The sequence below is a fragment of the Erpetoichthys calabaricus genome, chromosome 5 (assembly GCF_900747795.2).
Source record: "Erpetoichthys calabaricus chromosome 5, fErpCal1.3, whole genome shotgun sequence".
Taxonomy (NCBI): Eukaryota; Metazoa; Chordata; class Cladistia; order Polypteriformes; family Polypteridae; genus Erpetoichthys; species Erpetoichthys calabaricus.
The window spans coordinates 86,813,171-86,838,360 of record NC_041398.2 but is presented as its reverse complement, the minus strand read 5'-3'; the positions used below and the strand labels follow the sequence as shown (position 1 = coordinate 86,838,360).

Below are 25,190 nucleotides of genomic sequence, written 5' to 3'. Positions count from 1 at the left end.
TGTAGGAGCAAAAAGGAGCAAATATCGGTCCTGCTACTGGTTTAATGCACTTCTACAGCCCAGTCCAGCTCCTCTCGTGTAACAGCCCTTCTCCTGGTATCTTCTCCTTGCTCTTGAGACTGTGCTGGGAGATACAGCAAACCTTCTTGCGACAGCACATATGGATGTGCCGTCCTGGAGGAGCTGGACAACATGAGCAACCTGAATTGGTTGCAGGTACCACCTCAAACTAACAGTTGTGACAAGGGCACTAGCAAAATGCAAAACTAGAGAAGAATCAGTCAGGAAGGATAAGGAGAGAGCAATAAGTGGCCACCACCTATAAAACCATTTTCTTTTTGGGGGATGTCTTGCTGTTGCCTCTCCAGTGCACCTGTTGTCACTTTCATTTGCACCAAAGCAGGTCATCATCATATCTTATCACGCCACTGCCATATCCAGGTAAGAGCGGCGTCATTAGCATCCTTAAGATCTTCATTGGTACATGTAGGGCCTCTGGAACATTTATGGAGAATGTGGTTCATTGTTTGGGTGGGCTCACCACAAGGACATTCAGCGCTTGTTGTGAGGCCCCATCTAAATATGTTGTCCCTTGTTTTGTCCACCTTTGACCTAACTCGGTTAAGCGTGACCCAGTCTTTCCTAGAGAGGGATGTTCCATTGGGTAGATGCTCTTGAGGTATAGGAAGAGCTTCATTGGGAGGGCTACAGTCAGTCTCTCGCCACCTCTCAAGCCTATGTTCTGTGGACTTCTTTGGATTAAGGGCTTCCACTGTGGTGAAGCTCCAATGAGAAGGTACTCAGCGATTTACCTCCTGGTGATTGTGAAGTGGGTGTCTGGAGTCCATCAGTTGCTCGAACCTTTCTACTCTTGAACTACTTTCTCGTCGTATATGGGGAGGTGCGATCCCGGCCAGCCTGTATAAAGCAGGAAGGCATGTTGTTAAACAATGTGCCGGTGATGATTCAGCATGCACAATTTAGCTCAGAGTCAACTTTGTTGGCATGGGTTGACCTAGCCCACACTGATGCGCAATACTCTGCAGATGAATATCAGAGTGCCATGGCCGTTGATCGCAGGGTCTTAGGGTCTGCTCCCCAGGATGTGTTTGCTAGTTTGCTAAGGAGATTATTCCTGCTGGATATCTTCTTTTTGAGTTTAAAAATATGTTCTTTAAAAGAGAGTGGCCTGTCCAGAGTGATGCCTAAGTAAACAGGATGTTTGGTGTTCTTCAATACTTCGTTATTCCATCTGATCTCTAGAGTTGTGTTTGCTTGTCTATTGTTAAGATGGAAGGTACATACCTGTGTCTTCCCTGGATTGGCATTAAGGAACCATTTAGTGTAATACTCTGAGAGGATGCTGAGGGCATTGGTAAGTCTCTTTTGGATATCTTGGAAGGAAACAGACTGGGACGCTAAGCAGAGATCATCTGCATAAATTAACCTCCTGATGTTGGTGAACACAGGCTGGTCGTTGGTATAGATATTGAACAGAACAGGAGCCAGCACTTGAGGAAGTCCATTTTTTTTATTCCTCCAGCGACTCTTTTTACCATCCCATTTCTATGTAGAACCTTCTATTGACCAGTAGTGACTCGATTATATGAACCAATGGACTGTTTTGTATGGTTCTAACAAATTTATCATAGGCAGCAGAAAGGTCTACAAACACTGCCCCTGTAATTAGTTTCTGCTCAAACTTTTTGGATCTTCTGGGTTTTTTTCAGGTTTCAGTAGTGCCACAACTTTTGCTCTTCTCCAGATCTTTGGGATGCGATATGATGCAGCACAGATGTTAAACAATGAGAGAAGCCACTGTTTAGTTTTATCACCAAAGTGCTATATGATCTCTGTTGTAATCCCATCTAATGCAGCAGCTTTACCCGGCTTCAGTTGTTTTAAAGCGTTATTCAGTTCTTCTTTGACAAATGGATCAAAGTAGGTGTCACTGGTGTTCATGACTCGACCCATGTCTTTTTTTATTTTCTTGAGATAACCTTTTTCCTTACTTGGTGGTTTCCCGTTGTGTAACAACTGGTGTGCCACCTCATTAGGTGTTACAGCTGCCGTATGTTTAGGAGTTTTCTTATAAGCAGGCGAAGTTGATTCACAATCGCTTATGCTTCCGAACTGGACAGACTGATATCCCTAAAGTTTAACTGACTTGGTGTTAGATTGTGATGATTAAGTCTTCCCTTAAATTTTTGAACAGTTTATATTAAAAAGCACTATCAATATCAAATGTTGTAAATTATGATATACAAGGTAAACTAATCCTCACATTGTTACCAGTGTTGATTTATTTCACAGTTCACTCAAACTGCTCCATGGACCCAGCACTGCTGTGGGGCAGCAGCACCAACCGTTTAACCACTATGCTGCATTTATTGTTGTCTTATTGTGCTTCATAGTTTCCTTGCAGTGATTTTTTGAAAATAAAGAAAGAGATTTTCTTTTTTTTAAACATGTATAGTGCAGTGTAGAGTCTTTTGAGGACAGGCTAAGTTTGAGGTGTGTATTAACCTTTACAAATGTGAAGGTTAATCTCAATTCTTTGTTCTGCAGTTCTCATCATACCTAATTATTACATATATCTGTGTTATAACCTTTAAAGAATGCAAAGTGGAAATGTATAGAAAATGAGAACAATTACAAAAGAATCATTTTAAACTAAAAATAGTAATGACGTTTAGAACATCTTCATTAACAATGGGATTTGAGCATATTTGCAAAATTGGAGTGTTAATAACTACTAATTTTAGTTCTTTTGTGTTTCATTAATAAATATTATTTTAAGATGATTTATTAGCACAGAGTTATACATTTCTTAGAGACAGGGCACAGCCTGCTTTATTCAGGATAACTTTGGGCTTGGAGGCATAAAAATGTCTTTGAACACAGTGATTACTAATAATCAAAGTTAAATGTTGTTTCTAACCACATTTCTACATAGCATTTATAATCAATCCAAAGCAAAGGCTCACAAGATCATTTGCAATATTCAGATTTTTAAAAGGTGCATAGAAGCATTGAGTGGTTTCTTTTAGTTTGTGTACAACGATAGCATAAAGGATATCTCAATTTCTTTGGTGTAAGTGATATGGAAAGATCTGCCTCATTAGATTGGCAAGACATATTTTTAAATGGCAGCAAAACTAATCCCCTGCAGCATTTATGATGTTGAAGGTTTCATGTTAATTTCTGTTATCTTTTTCTGGGAATACGGTCATAGCAACAGGTCAAGCTGGGAAGGTCCGACTTATCTAATTTGGATGCTCCTTGTGTGGATTTCACAAGCATTTGCAGGTTAACTGCGAGCTGTAATCCTCCATGGGGTCCTGAGTAGGGCCCGGAATGTATTTTTCCAGGAGCTATTGTATATGCCCTCATGAGAGGCTCAAACAACCTCAAACAAACCTTAATCCAAAGCAGCAGAGGCTCTATCGAATGTCTTCCTAGCTATTAAACCAGTCTCAGAGTCACAAAGATTGAACCTACTACTCTAAAGGAAATCTTCATTTTTGCACAAGCTAGAAACTCTAGATGTTAATAGATATGCATTTTAACCAATACATCGATCGCCCACAGGTAGATTACATCCTATGCAGAAGAGTTGATCTGAAGGAGATGGAAGACTGCAAAGTGGTGGCAGGGGAGTGTAGTTAAGATCAAGGAGATCAAGAAGAGGAAGAGAGTGAGGACAGAGCCAAGGATCAAAAGGTGGAAGTTGAAAAAGGAAGACTGCAAGGTTAAGTTTAGGGAGGAGGTTAGACAGGCACTGGGTTGCAGTGAAGAGTTACCAGACAGCTGGGAAACTACAGCAGATGTAGTAAGGGTGACAGCAAGAAGAGTGCTTGGCGTGACATCTGGAAAGAGGAAGGAGGAAAAGGAAACCTGGTGGTGGAATGAGGAAATACAGGAGAGTATACAGAGGAGAGGATGGCAAAGAAGAAGTGGGATAGTTAGAGAGATGTAGAAAGTAGACAAGAGTACAAGGAGATAAGGTGTAAGGTGAAGAGAGAGGTGGCGAAGGCTAAAGAAAAGGCGTATGATGAGTTGTATGAAAGGTTGGACACTAAGGAGGGAGAAAAGGACCTGTACCGATTGGCTGGACAGAGGGACCGAGCTGGGAAAGATGTGCAGCAGGTTAGGGTGATAAAGGATAAAGATGGAAACGTACTCACAAGCGAGGAGAGTGTGTTGAGCAGATGGAAAGAGTACTTTGAGAGGCTGATGAATGAAGAGAATGAGAGAGAGAAGAGGTTGGATGATGTGGAGATAGTGAATCAGGAAGTGCAATGGATTAGCAAGGAGGAAGTAAGGACAGCTATGAAGAGGATGAAAAATGGAAAGGCCGTTGGTTCAGATGACATACCTATGGAAGCATGGAGGTGTTTAGGAGAGATGGCAGTGGAGATTTTAACCAGATTGTTTAATGGAATCTTGGAAAGTGAAAGGATGCCTGAGGAGTGGAGAAGAAGTGTACTGGTACTGATATTTAAGAATAAGGGGGATGCGCAGGACTGCAGTAACTACAGGGGAATAAAATTGATGAGCCACAACATGAAGTTATGGGAAAGAGTACTGGAAGCTAGGTTAAGAAGTGAGGTGATGATTAGTAAGCAGCAGTATGGTTTCATGCCAAAAAAGAGCACCGCAGATGCAATGTTTGCTCTGAGGATGTTGATGGAGAAGTTTAGAGAAGGCCAGAAGGAGTTGCATTGCGTCTTTGTGGACATGGAGAAAGCATATGACAGGGTGCCTTGCGAGGAGTTGTGGTATTATATGAGGAAGTCGGGAGTGGCAGAGAAGTATGTAAGAGTTGTACAGGATATGTACGAGGGAAGTGTGACAGTGGTGAGGTCTGCGGTAGGAGTGACGGATGCATTCAAGTTTGAGGTGGGATTACATCAGGGATAGGCTCTGAGCCCTTTCTTATTTGCAATGGTGATGGACAGGTTGACAGATGAGATTAGACAGGAGTCCCCATGGACTATGATGTTTGCTGATGACATTGTGATCTGTAGCGAGAGTAGGGAGCAGTTGTGGAGACCCTGGAGAGGTGGAGATATGCTCTAGAGAGGATAGGAATGAAGGTCAGTAGGAACAAGACAGAATACATGTGTGTAAATGAGAGAGGTCAGTGGAATGGTGTGGATGCAGGAAGTAGAGTTGGCGAAGGTGGATGAGTTTAAATACTTGGGATCAACAGTACAGAGTAATAGGGATTGTAGAAGAGAGGTGAAAAAGAGAGTGTAGGCAAGGTGGAATGGGTGGAGAAGAGTGTCAGGAGTAATTTGTGACAGACGGGTATCAGCAAGAGTGAAATGGAAGGTCTACAACTGTACATACTCGTGTTGCGCCAGCACTCTTGATTTTACTGTATGGGCACTGCTTGCAACATCTTGCTACATCTTGATGGCAGTACAAATGGAGCATGTAAGTCCTGAATGTTTTCAAGGCTGTTGGACATCAAGATCATAGAAATACATATTCCCATGCATTTTTTTAAACTGGTTAATCAATTAAGGGTCATTGGATGCCAATGCCTGTCTCACCAGAATTAGGTACAAGTTAGTAAGAAATCCTTGACTTCAAACTGTGGTTAGAAATGTGTTTCAGTACTATTTTAAATTTTTGCTTGCTAGTAGTCATTTTTCTGTGTAAATAAGTTATAATGAGACACATGCACTACAAAATGCCTCAGCTTATATTAAAGCAAACATTTTATTCATAACTTGGTCACTTCATCACAAAAATTCTTTTTAAAAGGTTTGAAGAAAAAAAAATACAAAAAATGAAAGTTAGAGAGTTATTCGTCTGTGTTTAGCATATGACGAAGAACAATGAAATATTACCTTTTCATTTAGTTTCTGAGTGGGCAGCTGATAGTGCAGTGCACATTACCATGAACTTGCTTCCCTGCCTTGCTTACAATCTTAACAGGAAAGGCTCCAGCCACCTGCAAACCTGACTCGGGGACAAAAACTACAAACAGGGCAAGTAAAAAGTTGGATGTAGATGTTTGATCTATTCTAAATTTAAAATTATGGTAGGCAGTTCTAGTTTAGCTTGATATTTTCAACACATATGGTAAATATATATTAATATATTCTATATTTGTATGATGGACGGCATGCGCATTGGGACACTGCTGCTTCACAACAAGGAGACCGGGGTTTCAGGGATATTTTTAAGATCCTTAGGGTCTTGCATGAGTCACACATGTATGTCAGATAGAACAGCAGGGGGTTGACTGAGGAGGACTCAGGAAGATCAGGGGCTTAAAACCCTGAAGCCCCCACCTAACGACGCCACTACAGGGTTCATTTGCATCTCGGAGTTTGCACATTCTCCCCGTGTTCGTGTGGGATTCCTCCAGGTGTTCAGGCTTCATCCCACAGTCCAAAAACATGAAGGCTAGGTAGACTGGCCATACTACTGAGGGTGTACCGTATGTGTATTTGTCCGCCTGCATTCGACTGTTGCCGTGTTCTGAGACCGAGACTGGGATTGGTGCGTAACAAATGCATGGCTAGATTGTAAGCGCTTTGAGCGTGAGATAGCTGCTATATAAATAAAATGTATTATTATTAATAGTATGAGAGATACAAAAAAAAAAAAAAAGTTCACTACCGAGTGCTATAAAGTCGTATAAGTTAAAATGCTCGTATAATGTATAAGTGTATACTAATTAACTAGTTCATTGTTTCCGTTATTTATTTAAACTTATTAGATTGAGGCGAGGTATGAGTTTTTTTTTCGCCAAGAACGATTACAAACACAAAAAAGTAAAACTATCATGACACCCACCTGGAAGGTAACCAAACACTATAATAATCAAAAACCACGCTTTACAGTACTGTACTTAGAAATAACAGGGGACAAAATTCGACACGGCGCCTGCGTCAGGCGATGTCCGAGTGGTGACGGAATGTGGCGAAAATGCCCGAAGAAACGACGCCATATTGCATTATAAGTGCAGTGCCTTGCTCGCTAAAGCTGCTGACGAGCAATTGTACCTTCGTTTAACTGTCCCGCTTGTATTTTTTTGTAGTACTTTATAAAGCTAAATACACAAAACAATGTCAGAAGAGGACGATGAAGGTCTTCAAGTTATATTAAACGAAGAGGTAGAGGCAAAGGCGCCTTCCTGTCCTCATGGTAAGTAGCCATAAAAATATAGGATATGAACGGAGCTTTCCGACAATCGCGCTTTTTGATTTAAATAAATAAATACAAACTAATTTCTGTTTTCTAAATTAAATTGGCTGAATGAAACGAGTATTCCAGTGCAGGAAGCGTGTGTAGGTGATATTCATGGCAGCACCGCCTACTTTATTAAAACTATGTTACCGCATTACATGTAGTAGCGCCGCTTTCAAATAAAACGAGAGTAGGGTCTGCTCGGAGAAAATTGAACACAACTGGACTGCATTATCCTCATGGTTAGGATTTCTTTTTTTTTTTTAGCTTTTAAATCTTTAACCATTAAGCGAAACTGCCTAAATATCATTTCATATATCCTGTATATCTGCCAGTGAATACGCTCTTAAAAAGGAAATATTTAGTTTTTATATTGACCACTATGGTTTGTTTCACAGTGGCCAGCATGGCTATCTCCAATATCCACTACCCTGGGTTTGAATTGTGTGTAGTTGCCACAATCTCACTGTATTGTCTGTGTGGCTTTCCTTCCACATTCTTTTCTGGGATTGGCTCCCGCTTTGTGTCTTTTGCTGCTCTAATAAGGCTTCAGTGCCACCAAGAGCTGAATTGTAAATGGGTTTACTAAAGTTATGTTATGTTGAGCCAATGGTTAGGCATAGAATGCTGCTGGAAAAGTTATAATGTTTACCAATAAGTAGAAGGATTTTAAATCTAGCATTTTTAGGTGTAGATTTTTGAATTGCTTTTATATGAAACTTAAATTAAGTTTATTCTTTTGTAGCACACATTTCTGGAGTGGCATTCTCCAAATCTTTCAGTTGTGTCATGAGCCCATTCTACATATCCACTTCATTCACTGTATTCATCAAAGTTTTTTTTATTAACATATTACACTGCAGACAGAGATAGCGATAAAGCTATTTTCCTATATCCAAAGAACTTTGCATTTAGTTTAGTGACGTTTACTCTGTGTATGTGTTAGCTTGATGGTCCTTTACTGGATGGGCTCTCCTTCAAGTATTGGTAACATGACTATGAACTGGGTTAAGTGAGTTTGTTAAGTCTTGTTATATTATATTACTACTTTTTAAGTCAACCATAGTAGTGTATGATTCATGTGTCTATTTATTTATAGAAAAACTAGGGGGCTCCGCCCCCTGCTTGCTTCGCTCGCCAACCCCTGTGTTTGGTTTACTGGATATACAATTTATTTTTGTATAGCCCAAAATCAAACAAGAAGTGCCGCAATGGGCTTTAAAAGGCCCTGCCTCTTGACAGCCCCCCAACCTTGATCCTCTAAGAAGACCAGAAAAAACTCCCAAAAAAACAACAACAATATTTATTTATATAGCACATTTTCATACAAAAAGTAGCTCAAAGTGCTTTACATAATGAAGAAAAGAAAAATAAAAGACAAAATAAGAAATTAAAATAAGACAACATTAGTTATCATAGAAAAGGAGTAAGGTCCGATGGCCAGGGTGGACAGAAAAAACAAAAAAAAACTCCAGACGGCTGGAGAAAAAAATAAAATCTGCAGGGGTTCCAGGCCACGAGACTGCCCAGTCCCCTCTGGGCATTCTACCTAACATAAATGAAATAGTCCTCTTTGTAGTTAGGGTTCTCACGGAGTCACTTGATGCTGATGATCATACAGACTTCTGGCTTTTAATCCATGCTTGTAGGGAAAAAATGGAAGAAACCTAGGGAAAGGCAGTTCAAAGAGAGACCCCTTTCCAGGTAGGTTGGGTGTGCAGTGGGTGTCAAAAAGAAGGGGGTCAATACAATACAGTACAATACACAGAACAGAATAAATCCTCAATACAGTATAAAAATGAAAATTCTAGAAGTACGGAGTAGAATTTCACATTAGATGATATCACATAATATGATTTGGATTTGTTTTAAGTCCTGGAGACCTCATTCATCAAGCTGCCTCCCCCATTTTGCCATTCCACATCTGAAATAGCGCTAATCCGATGAAAGGACCCCTCATTCCCACGTCCCCATTCATCAGGGATGACTTTACCTTAGGCAGGCAATCTACAATTTAAAGAGATTATTTTCTTGTGAATTGTTACATATGCATTATTTTCACTTTTACTTTAAAAACAATACTTGTTTCTTTATTTCCTGCCCTGCACGTGGTTACATCTTTCTTCCCAGATGTATAATGCTGCTCGTGTTGTGAAAGGTGTTGTGGCTGAATGAACGCTAAGGATATGCCTTTGGATCATTTGCTGTTTTTTTGCTGCTTGCTAGCTGCCTGTTCTGCCTGTCGCATGTCATTGTTTTAAGAGCTCCGAGCACATGATGCTTGCCTGCCAAAAGCAATCCAACAACTGCTAGCTTAGAGGTCTGTTGACTTGTTTTAAATGATGGCTCACTGCCTGGTCTCGCGTGACGTTGTAAAAGCAATACCTGTCTTTTATTTCTGACCCCGGGCGTGGTTGAATTCTTTCTTGCAGGATGTATAACGCTGCTCGCATTCGGTTGGGGTAGCTGCTGTCGCACTGCCCTTCGATCTTTTTAAAGCCTGTACAGCCGCTGTCCTTTTTGCTACGGCCCTGGGACAATCTCTTGGCACCAAGTCTCATGTTTACGGTCCCCGCAAGTCTCCTTGGTCTCGCGGGTCTTTAAAATGTCTTTCGAGATATCACATATCGTAGCCTTGCATTTGCTTTCCATTCCAGGATTTTCTTTTATATATAGAGAGATTAGATGAATAGGAATTGTGGAGCTCTGTTGGTTCAATGGCCTGTTTTCATCAAAATTGTTCTAATGCTTGTTTTAGTTTTCAGTTTCACACTATTTGATAACCGTGATATAAATGTTATTAATCCCAAGGAGAATATTACATGCATAGAGCAGCAGAAACATAAAAACAAGGATGCAGACTCACAGGACAAATAATACATCCAATCAATCAATCGATATAAAAATATGATAAAATAAATAAATATTGTTCAGATATTTCAAAATGGTATTTCAAAATAAACTTGATGAGTTCTCTGGAATGAAGCATTGAATTGCCTGATAGCAGTGGGCAGAAAAGACCCCTAGAGACGCTTCTTAGCACACCATGGTGGAATGAGCCTGTGGATGGAGGGAGGGTATTTTTCATGTTGACATCCAATTTTGCTACCAGCCTCTTTTCTACAACAGCTTCCAGTGTGTTCAGAGTTCATCATGTGAGGGCACTGGCTTTCCTGTAAGTTTATTCAGGCATTGTGCTTCTTGTGCCCTCAGGTTGCTTCCCCAGGATACCACACAATAGAACACCACTCTGGCTACTATGGTTTGATAGAACATTTCCAGTAGGTTCTTTACACATCAATAGACCTATGTCTCCTTAGCAAGTACAGTCTACACTGGTCCTTCTTATAAAGCTCCACTGTCTTATCAAACCAGTCCAGTTTGTTGTTTATATGGACCCCTAGGTACTTTTAGATCTGCACAACTTCCATATCCTCCCCCTGGATGGCGACAGGTCTCAGAGGCTCCTTGGCACACCTAAAGTCCAACACTAGGTCTTTAGTCTTGCTTGTGTTGAGTTGCAAGGTGTTGTTCCTGTGTGACACCCCGGGTAAGGACCCAGCAGTGCAACTCCTGACTTGGGGTGTCAGTAGATGAGACCGAGCAACCAAAGGATGGAGTAAGAGAGACTCAGACTAAAAAAAAAAATATTCAAAATCAGGAATCTGTTAGATTGTTATTGATTATATTTTCGGCAGATAGTATTAAGAATTCAGCTGCAATAGATATCTCTTTGTTTTAATTCTCTAAGGCCGCTGCGGGGTGGTGTTTGTTTTGTTTTGGACGTGCTCTGTCTCTTCGTATGTCAGAGGACCGGGACATCGTGAAGTGGGATCAAGCCTCATGTGGGGAGGCAAAATGGGGGGGTGGGGGGATAAAGAGGGGAGAGAAGGAGAGCAGGCTATATCTAATCTATTCTTCTAATCCCTATAACTATAAATATCAATGCAACAATAGGCTAAAATGTAATAACTCATGGGGAAATTTTAAACTAAGATTGAAACTGCCTCATTACCAGTTAAGACTATAAAATGACATTAAAAACTCAGAATCAATGTCTCCATGATGGGACAGTTAACTTTGTGCGCTGGAATGTTAAAGGCCTGAATCACGAATTAAAGAGAAAGAAAGTATGCTCTCACCTAACAGGCTTAAACGCTAAAATAGTAGTTTTGACAGGAGACCCACTTACTAAGTAAGGATCAGTTCAGACTACAAAAAGACTGGACTGGCCAAATGTTCCATTCTAGCTTTATAAAGAAAACTAGAGGGGTGGGAATTCTCATACACAGAACAGTTCCATTTGTAGCATCAGATGTAGTATCGGGCCCTGAAGGGAGATATGTGATGGTCATGGGCAACTTATATAACAGTAAAATGATTTTGATAAATGTTTATGCACCCAATGCTGATGATAAGGAATTCATGCAAAACCTATTTGCATCCATTCCCAATGTGAACACTCATAAAATTATAATGGCTGGGGAGTTTAATTGTGTTTTAAATGCACTCTTAGATAGGACTCCTGTGTCAGTGGGACGATATCTAATACTGCAAAGACAATTACACAGTTTTTAAATGATCACAACTTATCAGACCCCTGGAGGTTTCTTAACCCAAACTCAAGAACATATTCGTTCTACTCACCAGTGCATTATAGCTACTCAAGAATTGATTATTTTTTTATAGATAATAATTTCTTGTCTACAATTAAATCATGCAAATACGACACAATTGTTATCTCTGACCATGCCCCTCTAGTCTTGGAGCTAAAATCAATAAGCCCCTCACACTCACCTCGCAGATGGCGCCTTAACCCTCTTCTACTGGCAGACGAGAACTGCACAGAATTTGTATCCAAACAAATCAGCTTGTTCCTAGAGACAAACACGCCCACAGAGGTCTCCGCAGGAACACTCTGGGAAACTCTAAAGGCCTTCTTAAGAGGACAGATTATTTCATTTGTTTCCCACAGAAATAAATTAGAAACCAAGAAAATATCAGAGCTAAGAAGCGAAATTACTAGAATAGATGAAGAACAAGCCAGGCGTCCATGCGAAGCTCTCCACAGGAAAAGGCAGGCCCTGCATACAGAACTTAACATCTTAACAACTAAAGAAACTGAACAACTTATTTATAAGTCTAGACATCATTACTATGAACACGGAGAAAAAGCTAATAAGCTTTTAGCTCAACAAATTCACAAACAAGAAGTTCGCAATGCAATACCAGTAATTACCAACATGAATGGAGAAGAAATTATAGACCATAAAAATATAATGCACACATTTAGAGATTATTATAAATCCTTATATTCTACTGAGCTCAAAGAAAACAACACACAATCTAATGCATTTCTGGATACATTACAGACACCACAAATAGATGCTTTAAGTGCCAAGGAACTGGATAAACCTCTAACGCTAACAGAACTACTAGATGCTATAAAGTCACTACAAAGTGGGAAATCAGCAGGCCCTGATGGCTACCCCGTAGAATTTTATAAGAAATTCTCCACTCAGCTAGCTCCCCTCTTATTGGCAACATTTACAGAAGCTAGAGGCAACCAAATACTACCTCAAACATTTCGACAAGCATTAATTACCGTCTTTCCTAAACAAAATAAGGACTTGTTACAATGTGCATCATACAGACCAATTTCACTCCTGAATAATGATGTTAAGATACTCTCAAAAATTCTAGCTAGAAGGATGGAGAAAGTGCTGCCCTCGGTAATATCACAGGATCAAACTGGATTTATTAAAGGTCGACATCTATCTTCCAATCTCCGACGCTTGTTTAATGTTATATATTCACCAGCAAAATCAAACACCCCAGAGATATTACTATCATTAGACACAGAAAAAGCATTTGATATGATTGAATGGAACTACCTTTTCATTGCATTGGAGAAGTTTGGGTTTGGCCCGAATATTTGTGCATGGATCAAACTACTGTATACCAATCCAGAAGCTTCAGTTTGTATTAATAACATTTGCTCAGACTACTTTAAGCTAGAACGTGGCACCAGACAAGGATGTCCCTTGTCACCACTGCTGTTTGCAATCGCCATTGAACCACTGGTGGTTCACTGCCGAAATTTTTATCAGATAAATGGGATTGTCAGAGAAGGACTGGAACAGAAAATTTCTCTATATGCAGATGATATGGTTTTATATATATCAGACCCAGAAAACACTGTCCCTGCAGTTCTAACAGCACTAACAGAATTTCAAAAGATATCTGGTCTTAAAATTAATCTGAATAAAAGTATACTCTATCCAGTGAATTCACAAGCATATAATATCAGATTGGACACCCTACCTTTTACCATAGCAGATCAGTTTAAATACCATGGGGTAAATATCACAAGTAAACATAAAGCTTTTTATCAACAAAAGTTTGCCGTCTGTATGGAAAAAATTAAGCAAAACTTAGGTAAATGGTCAACCCTTCATCTCACTCTAGCCGGAAGAATTAACGTTGTTAAGATGAATATCCTTCCTAAACTTCTTTTTTTATTTCAAAACATTCCAATATATATCAATAAATCATTTTTTAAGCAATTAGATTCAACAATAACCTCATTCATTTGGATCTCAAAACACCCACGTATCCGAAGAGCAACCCTACAAAGACCTCAGGCAGAAGGTGGCATGGCTCTACCTAATTTTCAGTTTTATTACTGGGCAGCAAACATACAAGCCATAAAAACCTGGACACAAATGAATGAACATACACAGGCCTGGTCCGCAATAGAAATAAAATCCTGTAGTACTTCTTTATACTCCCTGCTCTGCTCTCCAATAAATGCAAGTTATCGCAAATGTACTAATAACCCAATTGTGCTTTACTCACTTAGAATATGGAACCAAATCAGAAAGCATTTTAAGATGGAAAATCTTTTATCGGTGGCACCTCTGCAAGAAAACCACCTCTCTCAACCCTCACAAACATATCCAGTATTTAATACCTGGAAAAGCTTTGGGATTAAAATTCTCATAGATCTTTATATAGACAACATATTTGCATCTTTTGAACAATTACGTTCAAAATTCAACCTCCCAGCTACACATTTCTTTCACTATCTTCAAATTAGAAATTTTGTTAAACAGAAATTGCCTGATTTTCCCCACCTCGCACCCTCCACAATGCTGGAAAAAATACTGCTCATTGCCGAGGAATTAAACACCATTTCCGCATTATATAAAATCCTATTAGAGTCCCTACCTTTCAAAGATCCAAGAGGACATTGGGAAGAAGATCTCTTAATCAATATATCAGAAAAGGAGTGGAAGGTAGCAAAGCAGAGAATTCACTCGAGCTCCATATGCGCAAAGCACAGAATTATTCAACTAAAAGTTATGTATCGAGCTCATCTCTCTCGCTTAAAACTGTCCAAAATGTTTCCAGGACAAGATCCAACCTGCGAACGCTGCAACCAAGCTCCTGCCTCACTGGGTCACATGTTCTGGGTCTGCACCAAATTAACATCATTTTGGACAAAAATGTTTAAGTGCCTTTCAGACAGCCTTGGGGTCACAATCCCTCCTAACCCATTAACAGCTGTGTTTGGTGTTCTTCCAGACGGACTTGAAGTGGAAAAGGACAAGCAAACGGTGATTGCATTCACTACACTTTTGGCACGCAGACTCATTCTGTTAAATTGGAAGAATCCTAACTCTCCTCTGATACGTCAGTGGGAAACCAATGTTTTATATTATTTGAAATTGGAAAAAATCAAATTCTCAGTTAGAGGATCTGTACAAAATTTTTTCAAAACCTGGCAGGATCTGATCAATATTATTTTAGAATAAGAGAAATAACCATTACCGCATTTGACTCCCTTCTCTATCTCTTATTTACATATATATTTATTTCTCCCTTTCCTTTGCTTAATGTTGTCTTATTAAAAAGCCCTAAGCAATTCTCCTTTAGCTAAGCTCTCCTTCTCAGGGGTGGGGTTTGATTTGTTTTTAATTTGTTTGGTTATAAATTGATCTGTTTGTATGGAATGATTACAATAGAAAGGATGGATATAAAATTTGTTAGAAATATAATTCACTTTACTTGATCATACTGATATTGTGTGTGTTCATTTGATGTGGCATAACAAAAAAGAATTGTGATTGCTGTGTTTTCTTTCTTCCTTAGGTCCAACATTGCTTTTTGTGAAGTACAATAAAAAAGAAGGTGCACCTAGGAGATTTTACGCATGTTCAGCATGCAGGGACAGAAAAGACTGCAATTTTTTCCAGTGGGAAGATGAAAAGGTACCATGTCTTGACCAAATTGTTTCAAGTCTACAATGGAGAAAGTAGTTTGTTAACTGCAGTTCCTAGAATTTGTTCTCCTGAATGAATAAATTAATTAAAAAAAAAATTAACTGAAGTTTCAAGAATTTTTTGTTACTTTTTGGAAAACTGCCTGTCTGCAGTTAATAAAACTCTGCAAAGAGAAAAAAAATACATTTATTGTTCTTTTTGTTGAAAAAATGCTAATTATAAAGAGTTACATTGTTTTTTTTCCCTTTTTGATCTTCACACTCATTTTATTTTCCAGTCTTTTAAAAATAAAAGAGAAATTAGGAAATAAAGACCAGAAATATTTGACCTGTGAGGATAAAAAAATGAATGCACCCAAGAAAGACTGATATTTTTTGGTGATGGGTTGGGTGGGTATAACTGGGATTACCATCTTGAGTAACCATTAATTTTTCAAATTCAAGACCGTATAGCTCATTCCTAGACAAATGCATACTGGATGTACAGGTATGGAGTAGCTTCAAGATAACATCTTAACAAGGGCAGGTAAATCAGACTGGTCATTTAAGAATAATGTCATTTTCAGATATATCTCTGAACTGAGTGGTAAAGTGTTGAGGCTAATTGATTTGCCAGAAATTACTAACAGGAAAGTAAAAGTAGACAAGAAAAAGTATCTGAGCCTGGGGAGATGTTGTCTGCTTCTTATTCTGGTTAAGCAATTTGATGTAGTAAGTTACTTCTGTTTAAAGATGGTTGCTATTAGTATACATTAATTCTAATTCATTATTACTCTTGTACAGTATGTTTTATTAACTTAGTTTTCATAACACTGTGTGTTTATTCGTAATATATATTTGGTGGTGCAGTGTTTCTGCTGTTTTGCTTTTAATCAATTAATTTATTTCCTCAGAAAACATTTAATTTAGTTATGCTCAAATAGCATTTTGTTTTTATTTATTTATTGTCCCATTTCATAATGCATTTTGTTTGTGTTATTTATTTATTTGTCTGTTTTAATTTTGTCCACAATATTCCACTTTATTTGAATAATTAAAATAGATACAAGTTAAATATACATTTAATGTAGTAGTGCCAAAAGATAGTTAAGATGAAATAAATAATATAAAAAACCCCATAATAGTAAATAATATACAAAACAGGCCTAACAGGCTTTTTTTGAGAATTGCATTAATAAATTCTTGGCAAAATCTGAAAATGTTCTGTAATGTTCTGTTCAAAGAAAATTAGATTTTTTGTTTTTGGTTTTAGATAATGTAAAACATTGCTTTACCATTGATTTATGGAGGATGGGTGAGAATTATTCCAAGTAAGCAAAATAAGTCAATACTACATATTATTATGTCATGAGATGACACTTGAAGCAATGCCATAAAAGCCTGGCAGCAATTGTGATTATGATACTTGCTGACAGATAAACAAATATTTTTTTATAGGGTAGTAGGTGTTAGTTTCACAGAGTGAGGCCAGTGCTTCATGGCATCATTCACAATTAGGATACTGATTGAGAGGTACTACTAGAGAGGTTGATTGAGAGGTCAACTAGAGGTACACACCATGAAATTTAGTTTATAAAGTCTAGATATAGTAGCAGTGTATTCTCATTACTGGATAAAAATATTCAAATGTAGGTACTGATGGAAGATTATTGAAAATAGTTAGTGTTCCTTTGAGACATGTCTTATCAAAGTATACATACACAATACAGAGGTCCATATAGGAGTCTCTGAAGAACAGGATTCCTTATGACATTCGTGAGTTAAATACGGTTTATGTTAAAGAAAACTGTAGCATATACATTAATTATTTTGCAGTGGAGCTGCATAAAGTAGCATCTTTCCCTTTACTTGTTTGTTTCATGTTTTAAGTGAGTGATGCACATCATAATTATTAATTAATTATTGCTAATAGTTAATGATGACTGAAGCACAAACCAAAACAAATAGAAAAGAGTTTGAGGAAAGATTTCCCTTCCAAGTCTAACCTGATAAGTACAGTCCTTTACCTTTTATTTCCTTCCATAGTTTCAAAATATGTATATCAGTCTTGAGCCAAACACAAACATTGAGTTGAAATTTAAATTTGCATTGTACAGCAAAGAGACTTCTCCATTCCATCCATGCAAAAGCTTTTTCTGTGTCTAGAGATAACCAGATCTCTGGAAACTATGTCTTTAATAAATCTAATTTGATAGTGCACACTCCAATAACATCGCAATTTCTCCCTTCTACCTGTTACGTAACACTTTCACTAAGAACCTTTTTTTTTCTCAATTACATGATCTTCCAGCTCTAGAGAGAAGCCAAATCTGAACAGAATGCCATTCCATTGTAGGCTACAGTCACAAAGATTGTCATACAGTATATGCTTATTCTTTAAAAATGTCATCAGTTAAACTTACTTAATGATGCTGCAAGAGATTGTTGAACCCGAAGAGTACTCATGCAGATATGGGTGTTATTGTCTTTGGTTACTTGTAACAATTTTTGACAGTGATTTGACTTTTTCAGCTTTGATGACCTTTGGCAATTTATTCGAATTCTGAAATGTTAGAATCCTGTTAATTTCCAACAAAGTCTGTTCATACTCGCTTCAGTTTTAAAGAATATATTTAATCTTTTTCTATTTTTGTACCTCAAGTAACACTAAAAGTTTAGTTTTTCATAAAAATGTTTCAGGTGGAAAAGGTAACAAACTAATATATTTTGAAATTTTGTCTAAACCATTTTTCAGTATTTTTCAATGGTTTCTGGTTTCCCCATGAAGAAAGTATTTCCTGTTTATCTTTCTATATTCTGTAGATTTCCTTATTGTGCATTAAAAATTGTATTTTTAGGTATCGGAACTAAGGCTTTTGGCAAGAGAGCAAAACAACAAAAGAAAGCAGCCACCATTCAGTCATATAGAATATTACACAAGGTAACACAATCTTACTGTTTGTAGTAATATTATGTAATGATCAGAAGATTAAAAACATAATATTCTGGGTCATTAAAAAGTAATTCCGGATTTTCACCATTTTTTTGGTTTAATACCAGTGTTTTTTTGTTTTTAGAAAACCACCGTTTTAAACTGAAAATAATATTTTTACATTCCTAAAAGGTTGATTTGTGAAACATTTCAAGGTTCATTTACAGTAGTATTTCAATTTAGTATTACCCTAAGTTCTTGTCTATAAGCCGCGGCTTATCTAAGGAAAAAAGTTGTGAAAATGAAAAAATAGAATATCGGCTTATACATAAGTCCGGCTTATATAGTAATCCCTCCTCCATCGCGGGGGTTGCGTTCCAGAGCCACCCACGAAATAAGAAAATCTGCGAAGTAGAAACCATATGTTTATATGGTTATTTTTATATTGTCATGCTTGGGTCACAGATTTGCGCAGAAACACAGGAGGTTGTAGAGAGACAGGAACGTTATTCAAACACTGCAAACAAACATTTGTCTCTTTTTCAAAAGTTTAAACTGTGCTCCATGACAAGACAGAGATGACAGTTCCGTCTCACAATTAAAAGAATGCAAACATATCTTCCTCTTCAAAGGAGTGAAGCAAACAAATCAATATGTCTGTTTGGCTTTTAAGTATGCGAAGCACCGTGGCACAAAGCTGTTGAAGGCGGCAGCTCACACCCCCTCCGTCAGGAGCAGGAAGAGAGAGAGAGACAGAGACAGAGTTTGTTTTTCAGTCAAAAATCAATACGTGCCCTTCGAGCTTTTAAGTATGCAAAGCACTGTGCAGCATGTCTTTTCAGGAATCAGCTTTACAAAAGATAGCAACGTGAAGATAATCTTTCAGCATTTTTAGACGAGCGTCCGTATCGTCTAGGTGTGCAAACAGCCCCCCTGCTCAATCCCCATACGTCAGGATCACAGATAGTCAGCGCAAGAGTGAGAGAAAAGTAAGCAATCTAGCTTCTCAGCCATCTGCCAATAGCTTCCCTTGTATGAAATCAACTGGGCAAACCAACTGAGGAAGCATTTACCAGAAATTAAAAGACCCATTGTCCGCAGAAATCCGCGAACCAGCAAAAAATCCGCGATATATATTTAAATATGCTTACATATAAAATCACAATTTAAATGACCGCTACGCGCGCGTGTTGACTCGGCGACACCCAGAGCAGAAAGAACGCGCTCTGGCCGTGCCATGCGGGGAGTGAGAGAGACGCCAATATCTCACACTCTCTCCCCCCTTAAAGAAATTAAATGGGTGCGAGTGAGACCACTGACCTCCCTCCCTTCTATTAGTTATAGGTTATAGTACGTTCGGCTTATCCATGAGTCCGGCTTATCTATGATACGATTTTATTTTAAAAATTCGTATGATTTTTGGTCTCCGGCTTATACATGAGTCCGGCTTATAGACAAGAACCTAGGGTATGTGCTTTTCATTTAAAAGCATTGCAAGCAAAATAAATCTTTCAAAAAAAATGTAGCAAAATGCTGCCAACCCCAAAAGTTAAGGTACTGCTTGGAGGTACAAGAAAGAAACCTGCAGTAATAGACAAAGACATGTCTTGCTTGAATAAAAGCTGAATATACATTGTGTAGAACTAAAAGTGAAGCTCACATTGAGACAAGATACTGTTTAATAATTTGAGATTACCACTCATCCATTATTTATTTGTACCTGTCTTGTACAGTTTAGGGTTGTTATTAAGTCAGAACCTATTCCAGCATCATTGTGCACAAGACTGGAATATACTTGGATGATGAAAGTTTCTATACAAAAAGATAATTAGAATTTTGTTGATTATTAAAACATGAACTGAATTTTAAAATTCTGGAATTTGTTTTTGATAACTCTGACTGGGTTCTTAGTACTTAATATTTCTATAATTTAATATTTTATTGGTTCATGTACTATACAATTAATTTAGTAAGGAACTAGTTAAATTGTAGGTCGAAGAACTGTATTCACTGGGTCTTATTTTATCTTCAAAGGTACAGACACTTCGTTTCACTTCCGTTAATTCGTAGAAGATTTTGCCAGGACTGCCAATTACTGCTACTTTCTGGTGACTGGGATGAACACAGTTCACACAGTGTGCTCTGTGATATTTCTGTGGCACAACTGAGAAGACCAAGTCAATTGCTTCACCCACTTGAGAATAAAAAGACAAATGCCCAGTATTTATTTGCAGAAAGGAGCTGCATGTTCTTATTAGACTTGTTTGAATCACTCGGTCTTAACAAGATTCTATGTGTTGGAACTCCACGGTATGTTTTATTTTTCTCTAAGTAAAATCATTTTGTTTTGCTAAATTTAAAAAGATCCAGTTTTCTATTATCTCTTTCCTAAACTAATCCTTATAACAGAATTACTTTTATCTGAGCCTTATGTACATGAATGTTCAATTTAGAAATGTGAGAGCTGACTAAACTTGGTGGAAAAAAAACACATTTAAATGAATGGTGAAATAAAGTGCATCTCTGTATGATGTATTGTAGATTAAACAGGGATAAATTCTTCAGTCAAGTAACTTTCATAAACTACGTAACACATCATTTTTCTGTCTGAGCATTTAGGCAGACTTTTGGAGCAAAAAGTTTAATATTGTACTTCTTTTAGTCTAGTCCAAGAAGACAACACTACTAACAAACCCTAGTGTCTAATGCTAGTCGAGTTCTTGTAGACTCATGTTGATTTATATTATGCTTTTTAATTTTAGTGAACTTAGGTTGTTGGCTTCAAGTTTACCTTATTTTCAAATGTTCATTAAGCTATAACTTTGAGAGCTCATATCCTTGAGGAGAAAAACAGAACAGACAAGTCCATTTTTCTTATGTTTCGTCTAAGGCAGGGATTCTTAACCTTTTAACAAGCACTTCTACACTAAAGAAGTATATGTGTACACATCTTGTCCTTTTCTGAATTAATCATTATACCAGCAAGGACATGATTAAATTGTTAAAAAGAGCTTTACGTCTAGTCAATTCCTTACATACACAAAAAAAAGTAAATAAGTTAAAACGTTCTTTAGGACAATCTGATCCAGCCCTGTATGCAGGGATTGATAGCAGGATTGGCACTCCAGCCACTGTAAAAACAACATCACACTGTTCTAGTGTGGTGCTGAGGTGTTACCTGCTGCATCCGGGTCATCATCCAGGTGGTTCGTTGTGTAGTGGGTGCGGCAGCGTGATATCAGTACCTTTATTAGGACCATAATAATGAAATGATAATTTTCAAAAATGTCATATACCATGCATTTCTTTCAAGGAACCAATTTTTGCTGGTAGGCACTAATCTTCTCATTTGTATACAAAAGGGTCACTGATGACCCATGAAAAATGATTTAATTTGCAAGATTATATCAGTAAGACAGGCCAACAACACAGTAAACTTTGAGTTTCAAACTCTTCATACAGTGTTGTTTTTTTTTTTTTTAAACAAGTACATGTGGTGGGTTTGTAATTTAAAGCTGAACACAGAGTGAAGCTTACTACTTGAACCATGGTTTCCATGGCAGTCAGTTTTTTGATGCCAGTGCATGATGCTGTAGACATCAGTGCATTGCTGCCAATTATGGGTCTTTCACTTGCACTAAAGAAAGAATTCTTCCCCAACAGGGAAGGTGACAAAGAGTACAGATTAGAGGACAATGCCTCACAAATGGTGAGATCATCACTGGAGTGCCTCCAGGTTCTGTCCTTGGACTGTAACTTTTTTTATTTATATTTATGATATTGATTCTGGTATAGTCCATAAATGTCTGAAATTCACAGTTGACATTTAAATTGTACCAAATACGGAAGATGTAACAAAAACATTTTTGAAAAGACCTGGACAATTTTCAGAACAGGGTGAATATGTGGAAAATGCAGTTTACTGTAGAAAACTGCAGAGTACTATGCAAAATAATAGGCAAAATAAGTAATGTTAAATGTAAAATGAGTGAATGTGTCTTACATGAAGCAACCTCTGAAATGGATGAAGGGCTATGTGTTAATAGAACATTCTCTTTGTCTAGGAAATGTGCAAATAAAATGTTAGTTTATATTGTAAATGTAAGTAAGGGGATATTATGAGGCAAGTATGATACTCTAGTGAAGGCTGCATCTTGAGTACGATTTCCAGTTCTATTCTATAAAAAGACATTGCAGTACTCAAATCTGTGAAGAGGAGAGCAACCAAGTACATCCCAAGACTATAAAGCTAATCAGCTAAGGGAATTAAACTTCTTTAGTCTGAAGCAGAGAACGCTGTTTGGGAACTTGATGTAGGTCTTCAAAATTCTAAAAACCACCAATAACATCAATACAGAAGAATTATTTTGATTAAATAGTGAATCACATACTCAAGGCAAAAGTGGATCTTAAAGGGAAATGCATTTAAGACAGAATCCAGAATCAGTTCTTCATACAAAGAGTCATGGGAATCCTTGACAGCTTTTAAAAAGTAAAGGGCAAAAGTATTTTTTTCCAGTAATGTTTACAGACAGATTATTTAACTTTTTATTGACTGTATCACAATTACAGTGGGTCACAAGTTTACATACACTTTGTTAACTATGCCTTTAAACAGCTTGGAAAATTCCAGAAAATGATGTCAAGCCTTTAGGCAATTAGACTATTAGCCTAGTTGGAGTCAACATGTGGATGTATATTAACGCCAACCTTCAAACTTACTGCCTCTTTGCTTGATGTAATGCAAAAATCAAAAGAAATCATCCTAGACCTCAAAAAAAAAAAAAGAAAAAGTCAGTTGTGGATTTCCACAAATCTGGTTCATCCTTGGGAGCAATTTCTAAATGCCAGAAGGTTCCATGTCCATCTATACAAACAATAATATGCAAGTATAAACACCATGAGACCACATAGGCATCATACCACTCCCAGAAAATAACATACATTGGCACGAAAAGGGCAAATCAATCTCAGAACAACGGCAAAGGACTTTGTGAAGATGCTGGAGGAAACAGGTAGACATGTATCTATATCCAAAGCAAAACAAGTCCTTTATCAACATAATCGTAAAGGCTGTTCAGCAAGAAAGAAGCAACTGCTCCAAAGCTGCCATGAAAAAGCAAAACTACCTTTTACATGGCACAGAAATGTGTTCTGGTCTGATGAATCCAGGATTTAACTGTTTGGCCATAATGACCATCGTTATGTTTGGAGGAAAAAAAGAGTAAGACTTGCAAGCCAAAGAACACCATCCTAACTGTCAAGCATGGGGGTGGGAGCATCATGTTGCTGGGGGTGTTTTGCTGCAGGAGGGATTGGTATACTTCATAAAATAGATAACATCATGAGGAAGGAAAATTATGTAGATATACTGCAGCAAGAGTTCAGCAACATCTCAAGAGCTCACCAAGAAAGTTGAAGCTCAGTTGCAAATGGATCTTCCAAATTGACAATGACCACAAGCATACCACAAAGGTTGTGGCAAAATGGCTTTAGTACAAGGTATTGGAGTGGCCTTTACAGAGTCCTGACTTCAGTCCTATTGAACATTTGTGGGCAGAACTGAAAAAGCGTGTGCAAGCAAGGAGGTCTCTGGTGAGATATTTGATGTACATTTCCAAAATGTAAAAAGCGAGCTTTTCCAGTAATAAACTGACATTTTTACAGACAGATATGAGATTAACCAGTAACATAAATATGGAATAATTAAACTTCAATATATTGCAGCATTAAATGATATAATTATATGTTGTAAAACATAAAGTTTGAATATTATAATATTGTGGACCTAGGAACAGGGTAATTAATATAATAATGGTGTTCCTGCCAATTCATCCCTACTTGTTGCAGGTATTTTTTTGCTGAAAACAATTTTGAGCAGATTGCCGGTTTAGACTTAAATGGAGGTTTAATCTTTTTTTTTTTTTTTGATTGAAAGAGTTTTAAACATTTGGGTCACAATTTTCCTTTTATTCTTTTTAGCTTGTGAATTAGGAGCTAACCTAAGTATATGTGTATTTACTTTAACAAACCACATTCAACCCCTAATGTGCATTGTATTTTTTGAATGCATTTTTAAATAAAATACATTTACAGTGACTAGCCATTGGTATAAATAGAAAATTATTATTTGTCTGCAGTACATATTGTAATTTTCAGTTGATAATGTGTAAACCACTGCTTTCGGTATTTTGTTGTGAGTGTATTCTTTGGCCCTCCTTGTCAACATCAGGGGTTAAGAATAGAGAGAAAATAGATGGAGTTTATCATATGCTGCATAATACATTATATATTCTATATATTTGTTTTGTATTTTTCAACTCTCAAAGTAACAAAATCATTTATGACTAGTAAGTTGTACAACTAATATTGTATGTTTGATTTCAGACTCCATGAATTAATTAAGATAAGGAATTCAGAAGGGCATCATCAAGTCATGAAAAGTTTGCTGATGGACATTGATTTCAGGTACAATGGTAAAACAAAGAAAACTAAATTTACTAAGGACCATGCAGCCTAATAAAACGCAACTAATTACCATTACAAAATCTATTAACACAGTCCCAAATTACAGTGAGACAGCTATTTTGTCTTTATTAACTGTACCAGACATTTTTTCTTTGCAGAAATTTCAAAGTTCATCTAAAAAATTAGATTTATGAGAAGTACCTATTGCTACATAGCTCAATGCAGGTTAAGGAATAAAATAATCAAATTATAGGTTTCCAAACCTTAAAAAGCAAGTCATTTATTTAAAGTCAAGGAAACACAGAATGTACCTTTAGC

The 25,190-nt window shown here is 37.4% G+C and overlaps 1 protein-coding gene across 1 annotated transcript in view; it reads left to right on the top strand.

The window, feature by feature from the left end:
• The first annotated feature begins 6,961 nt into the window (after positions 1-6,961).
• Positions 6,962-25,190, top strand: part of zcchc4 (zinc finger, CCHC domain containing 4) — a 66,739-nt gene continuing 48,510 nt past the window's right edge. Inside the window, exons 1-5 of the mRNA XM_028801741.2 lie at positions 6,962-7,167; positions 15,364-15,482; positions 18,331-18,413; positions 20,439-20,714; positions 24,792-24,872. Coding sequence (XP_028657574.1) covers positions 7,089-7,167; positions 15,364-15,482; positions 18,331-18,413; positions 20,439-20,714; positions 24,792-24,872 — 638 coding nt within the window. The 5' untranslated portion in view covers positions 6,962-7,088. The remainder of the gene's footprint in view (positions 7,168-15,363; positions 15,483-18,330; positions 18,414-20,438; positions 20,715-24,791; positions 24,873-25,190) is intronic.